Here is a 7,137-nt window from a genome sequence, read left to right as displayed (position 1 = left end):
CAACATACTGAAAATTTAGAAATAGCAGTCAAAGAACTACTGATTCTAAACTACAAATTTTTCTCTAAAACGGATGGCGATATTTATGGCACACATAGAACAAAAAACCGGAGGGAAAAGCGTAAACAAACCAAGTCTTTAGTTAATTGGATACGAATCGTTTCATGGTTAAGTGAATGAAAATTTCACTATTCCAATCTTCAGCCCAAATATTCTGATAAATTTGAAAGTGTCTCTAAAAAAAGTAGATATTTCAGTAGATATTTCAGTATTGATACTTAATGGTTGAGTGAATAATAAATTATCGGTCGTGAGTTTGTATACCCCTCTGGCATTTCATTGTGTCTTGGCAGAAGACTTCTACCAAAGCTTATTTTTACTTAAATGAGGAAACAGGGCCAGATTATGGTAAAATTAACTGTGATATACTAGCGTCATGTCGTAGGCAAGATTAGTCTCGTGTAGTTAAGGATATAGAGTTTCCTATTCACTGAACTTCGAAGTATGTTGAACTAATGCATAAGACGGAGGTGAGACAAATTTCCGTCTTACATTTGGTAAGACGTCTACCTATTGGAGGAAATATTTCCTGCAGATGGAATCGATCTCAATGAATCACTCATTACAAAGCTGTCCTTGTTCAAAGTTGTTAATTACGATAAACAGTGATACAAATTTACATTCATGTATACTATTTGGAAACCTGTTGGCTTTATCCTAGATAATCACACCGACGAAGTGAGCGAGGTATCAACCCCCTTAACCTTTAATGTTCTCTTTAAAATAGTTAACAAAATATGTTCTGTGACCCCATAAGCACGAGTGAAATCTAGTGTATATTGTGTAATTTCTCATAAGGGAATGCATTGAGAATTGAAAAGGGGCCGGAAAAAAAGAAATGTTTTGTAGAATTAAGATGGTTTCAAATATTTTTAACTGGTTCAACACCATAGTGAAAGGAAAAAAATATATGGATATAAACTCTATATTGTTTTATCAATATAGAGGAGAGATACAACAACAATCACTATTTTTCTTTTCTTTTTTTTTTTGTAGGGGTTCTGTATTTGTCAGTTTACGAACCAATGGGTCAGATGATATAATCATAGTGCTTATTGGCTTGCGGGAGGAGAAATGGTAAAAATGAACGAAATACTGAATAATAAGTGGTTTAAATCCCACTGAGAGACAATAAGACAATATCACTTTAATATTAGTTGATTATAACAAGCATAGCCACCACTCGCAAACGATTATGACTTGGAAATGTACCATACTTTCGCCCAATATTTTAGTGTCTATGTAGTCAAAAACAGACACAGGTATGTTCTCAAATTCCCCTCTCATGACACAGGAGAACATCCAGAATATTGCAGGTGGAGTGAGAGAGAGAGATGCACTAACATTTGGCTATACTCATTTTCATCCGAGTTAACTGGAGCAATGGGAAATGAAGTACCCTACTCAAGAGAACGCACCACCTGGTACAGGAATTGAACCTACGACCTTACTATCATGAGTACAAACTCTTACTATACGAGTAAAACCAAATCGTCAGTAATGTTAAGAAGTTTGATTCAAAACTACTTGGTTTCACGTCCGATCCCACTGCACGGCACCATGAGCAGGTGTCTTCTGTCATAGCTTAAAATTGACCAAAATGCTGTGAGAAATTTCGGAGATGCAAACAGTGCAAGGCTACAGAATAGATAGTTCCTGTTCTTAACTGGCATACTGAATCTGTCTCTCGTTTTAACACCACCATCTGGTCCTTGAAGAAAATTTTGCAGAGTCTACTCTGTTTCAAGCAAAAGAGTTTGGCTCCCGGTTTGGAAATAACATTTCCCCTTTTGCTCCGTCAGTCACGGAGTCCCTGAAGAAAGATCATTTATTCTACATTTCTCCTTTTGACTAAGCTGTAGATACGTATGTATGTATGTATGTATGTATGTATGTATGTATGTATGTATGTATGTCTCTTGCATTTTTTAATTATTATAAATTTTCCACTGAAGAGGGAGCCGGTTTCCAACAAAGATACAAGACTCCTTCTTTGGGATGTAGTTAATACAAATAAATTCACATTTGGAACTTGAGAAAGGTCTTGCATATTTTTACTGTTCCACTCACAGATTGCACTTGTAATGTATGAATTAGCCGGTCGATTTCTCTTTCTGAAAAAAACAGTTTATCCAGATTCTCCTTTGAGCATTTACTAACAAAACCTAGCGCCACAATTATTATTGGTATGAATATGAATTCATAGTCTGGATATAGAGGCTGGAGATTTCGAAACAGTTTTCCATAAATATTCACTTTTTCTTTGATTTTCAAAGAGATATTTATATTTGCAGGGCAGCTGTCCTCCATGACGGTACGTACATACCTTTGCCCTTCTGTCCCAATCAACAATATCCGGCCTGTTATGTTTACATTTGACAGAAGTTTTGATGGGAATATTCCACCAGTATTCCTTGTGTTGGCGTTTATGAATGTATTCCATAGCAGAGGGATTTTCTAAGTTTATTTCCGGACAGTCTTTTTTAGCGGATGGCATTGTAAATTGGCTTAGCGACAACATCGTGCCGCATAGGGAGGTAGTACCGTGACAACATTTTAGGACAATTGCTAATCACATGCGTAATGTCTTCGTATGTATGTATGTATGTATGTATGTATGTATGTATGTATGTATGTATGTATGTATGTATGTATGTATGTATGTACGTACGTACATACTTAAACCAAGCAACATTTATTTATGTCAAATCGTCAAATAAAACTTACCAGATGAAATTTGTTTGGCTGGAGTTTCTTTGAGGGACGAAAAAGTGGTTTTAAAATATTGAACAGAAGAAAATGAAACGAGAAAGCAGTTACCTTCTTGCTGAAATTTTTCTCGTAGTACAACTGTAGGTAATCGTCTAAGATATCATTGAGACAGTCACAGATGCTTTCTATTCTAGCCATATCGACATTGTTCTTGCCGTGGAAACCTGAGTGGCAGAAATTAACATATAATCATGCGTGTGTGTGTGTGTGTGTGTTTGTGTGTATGTGTGTGTGTACCTGCGTGTGTGTGTGTGAGTGTACATAAAATGCATAAATGCACACCTACGTACACTCATACATACACACACAGCGGGAAGAGAAGAAAGGGAGAGAAGGTAGAATGAATACAGTAATCCCTCGACTATCGCAGGTGTTACATTCCAAAACCCCCTGCGATAGGTGAAAATCCGCGAAGTAAAACAGTACTGTACTGTATATTTTTTAATCGTTTTTATAATTTGTATATATTTATTTTATCATAAATGCAAAACAACACTACGGAAGAATCGACATAAGCTTAAATAAAAGACCGCGATAGGTGAATCGCGATAGGTGAATCGCGATAGGTGAATCGCGATAGGTGAACCGCGATATGGCGAGGGACTACTGTATATTTATTTGTTAGCAAAAGGCCCTACGAAAAGTTCTTTCCGTTAAATAGATCCAATGAAGGTAGTTGGACTGGATCCAGCGATCATCGCCGGATTCATATCAGCGGGAGCAACTAATTCCTATGCATATGGAGTACGCATGCGTATTGAGTACATATATATACAATGGGTAGCCAGGAGAGACCAGCGCCACATATTATAGTTTGTGTGTGTGTGTGTTGTGTCTGTGTGCGCGTGCTCACACGTGTTCTTATGTGTATACCATGGTAAGTTTAATTTTGGCGTAGTGTGGTTTGTTTTGGGCTAATAAGTGTTTTGGCTTAAGGTCTGTTTCGTTGTTGGTGTATGTATCTGTCACTTCTGTTTTTAATCATTTAAATTTTACCTCTGAAGGAGCTGGTTTCTAACAAAGACACAAAGCACCGTCTTTGGAATTTAGATAACGAAAACAATGTCACATTTTTAACCTGAGAAATGTCTTGCCTCGTTTTACTGTTTCGCTTACAGATTGCATTTGTAATGTGTGAATCAGTTGGTTGATTTCTTTTTCTGAAAATTCAAGCTCATCCCGACTGTCATTTAGGCATTTACTTACAAAACCAATTGCTCTAATTATTATTGGTTAAATGTAAATTTGTAATCCGGATATAGAAGCTGGAGGTTTCGAAGTAGTTGTCCATAATTATCTTCTTTCTCTGATTTTCTGAGATATTGACATCAACAGGACAGTTGACCTCTATGACAGTACATACTTTTTCTTGTCTGTCCCAAACAATAATAAGCGGTTAGTTATGCTTACACTTGACAGCTGTTTTGATGGGAATGTTCCACCAGTATTCCTTGTGCTAATATTTGTGTACATATCCTATAACAGGAGGATTCTCTATATTTTTCCAGGGCAGTCCTTTTTTCCGAACAACGTCATGTCGCTTAGGGAAGTCGTACCCTGATGACATTTTTTGGCGGCTGTTAATCACAAGTATGATGTCTTTCACAGAAATAGGACATAATTTACATTTACGGTTGCATCTTGGAACTGCAAGGGCTTCACCGTCTCTTTTGTTCATTAGATATTTAGTAGCAATCTCCTGTTCTTGGATTGCAAATGCATAGCCTTTGGTGTGTGATGTAAAATAGCAGTCACGAGTCCAAGAAAGGTCTCGCTTCATGTCAACAATCTTACTATTTTTTTCAAGTCTACGAGAAACATACCTACGCATTATCTTCTTTTTGCTATACTGAACATTTCACCTCCAGGTCTTCTTTGAGATATACAGGTCCAGCTGATTTAGGGTTGTACGGGAGGTGATCAAGAAGAGAATACTTCCAAAGAAGCTCACTTCCAACACGTACGATACTGTTTTCTTCATTTTTCAGCACTAAGTTAATGAATTTATTTTTGCTGCTGTTGTTTAGCAAGTGTTTCTGAGAGAGGCTATGTGACATTCAAGGGATGTTTGTACTGATCTCAAGCCCCTCCTCCTTTATCTCTTTTCAGGTAGATCCTGTCGATATCACTATTTTTCTAGAGATTTCCAGCTGATGTTAGAATCTTGCGGGTTTTAATGTCTATGGAGTGGATTTCTTCTATAAACCAGTCAAGTATCCCAAATGTTGGAATCAGCACTGGTACCGAAAATGCATTGTGGCATATTGTCTTGATGTAAGAGGAGAGTTCGGACTGCCATATCGTTCTTGGTCTGGTATAATATTCTTGGGTTACTCTGTCTTTATTCACAGTATCTTGGTATGATATTTTCATCAATGCTTAGTTACTTGCACCATTCTTTATGTGGGGCAGGAAAGACAGTGAGACCATTGATGCACAGGTTTTGCAAATAAGAACATTTCTGCTGGCCAAATTTCATTCCTATGTCAGCTGAAAATGTTATTAATTCCAGTTGTTTTTGCCATTGTTAACATTTTTAGCATAAATCTTAAACTCATCCATAAAGAAATTAGGGGTTACATTAATATCTCTTGCAGTTTCAGACCATAGAATGTAGCCGTTTGTTTTTTGTAACAGTAATGATAATGGGTTTAACGCCAAAATGAACAGAAGGACAAAGAGACTATCTCCCTGGAATATTCTCTTTGAAATATTTATGGTATAGGAAACGATCGTTCTACTCTCTGTTCTAAGTGTGAGAATTGTGGCTCAGATCTTTGTGAGCCTCCAAATGGCAGCAATTAGGGTAGCACCCGCTTTTGCCAAATGAAGACACTTCAGCAGCTATGAGTGGGGAATAGAGTCGAATGCCTTTCCAGAATTAAACCATATATTTTTTTTTTATATATTACCTCAGACAGTACAGTGTTGCTTATCGGTACGTCCTCACACTCCTTTCTTTCCACCGGCCTGCTCAACGGTCACTAGGTTGTTGGATTCATAATGCTTCTGGAGGAATTGGCTGAGGCAGCTTGTGTACTGTTTGTACATTATATTTTAGCAAGCAATGGGCCTATTTTTTTCAGGCAATTCGGTGGTTTCATTCAATCGGACCTTCCATAGTACTCATGAATATACTTAATAGTGGTTTCCTGTATGTATGTATGTATGTATGTATGTATGTATGCATGTATGTATGTATGTATGTATATGTATGCGTGTGTGTGTGGTGGGTGCGCGCGTGTATGTCCGAATATGGCCCGTGTAACTTTTCAGTGTTTGCTAATCTGCGCAGGCATAATGTGCACGCGTGTCTAAGATGGAATATATCATTAACATGTATGTGTGTGTATATATACGGGCATGTATTTGAATGCGTATATAGCGTTATGTATATCAGGTTTAGGAGTGTTGGGACTTGTTAAACGATAAAGCAGTAAGATTAATATGTGAAGAAGTAGAGTTTAAAGTTCAGGTCAATTAAGAGTTTTATAAGTGCTTATGATAAAAGTGTGTAGTTCATGGATGTGTGTGTGTGCGCGTGTTTCTTTGTATGTATGTATGTATATATGTATGCACTGCTTGTTATGTACGCACATATTCTAACATGCAAATGCATGTTAGAATATGTGCGTACATGTGCACTTTGTTTTGGCCAATATTGCGACTGGGTTTCTAGTGAACGTATAGGCGGTAAAACTGTGGTGTGCTGGTCCAAGCGGCGCATACTATGCGCCGTCCGGGCCAGCAATTGAGTTTGCAGCTCCTTGCCTGGCCCTTAAGCCTATACATGTTTATACAGTAGACCTAAAAGTTCCACCTCACCCATCCACCCCATTCCATAGAAGCGTCACCCGAGACGAACCGGACTCCTGGTTTACGCTACATTGGCTAAGCTGTAATTCAGCCCTATTGTATACCTGCACATATACCATAACCCACTGCAGATGCAACCATCCAATATTGTTATTTATAGTGCAAAGTACTCTCAATGCTGTCTGCACACGATAAAAGAAAAAGGCAAACTAACCTATTAATCCACACAATCCATCGACCCGAATATGGCTATCATATCGAGAAAAAACTTTTCACAAACACGCAACACAACCACACCCACTATCTTTCTTTATTTCTTTCTTTCTTTCTTTCTTTCTCTGTTTCTTTCTTTCTTTCTTTCTTTCTTTCTTTCTTTCTTTCTTTCTTTCTTTCTCTGTTTCTTTCTTTCTTTCTTTCTTTCTCTGTTTCTTTCTTTCTTTCTTTCTTTCTTTCTTTCTTTCTCTGTTTCTCTCTCTCTCTCACTCTCAC

At 37.5% G+C, this 7,137-nt stretch overlaps 1 protein-coding gene across 2 annotated transcripts in view; it reads right to left on the bottom strand.

Moving 5' to 3' along the window:
• The window catches only part of LOC106883247 (S-crystallin SL11-like), a 24,055-nt gene that overhangs the window by 10,756 nt on the left and 6,162 nt on the right, over positions 1–7,137 (bottom strand). For both annotated transcript variants that reach the window (XM_052967802.1, XM_014934214.2), the window contains one exon: positions 2,881–2,996. In XM_052967802.1, the coding sequence (XP_052823762.1) occupies positions 2,881–2,996 (116 nt within the window). The remainder of the gene's footprint in view (positions 1–2,880; positions 2,997–7,137) is intronic.

The sequence above is a fragment of the Octopus bimaculoides genome, chromosome 5, assembly GCF_001194135.2.
Source record: "Octopus bimaculoides isolate UCB-OBI-ISO-001 chromosome 5, ASM119413v2, whole genome shotgun sequence".
NCBI classification, from domain to species: Eukaryota; Metazoa; Mollusca; class Cephalopoda; order Octopoda; family Octopodidae; genus Octopus; species Octopus bimaculoides.
The sequence above is the reverse complement of the archived record's forward strand: the minus strand, read 5'-3'. Positions and strand labels throughout refer to the sequence as shown.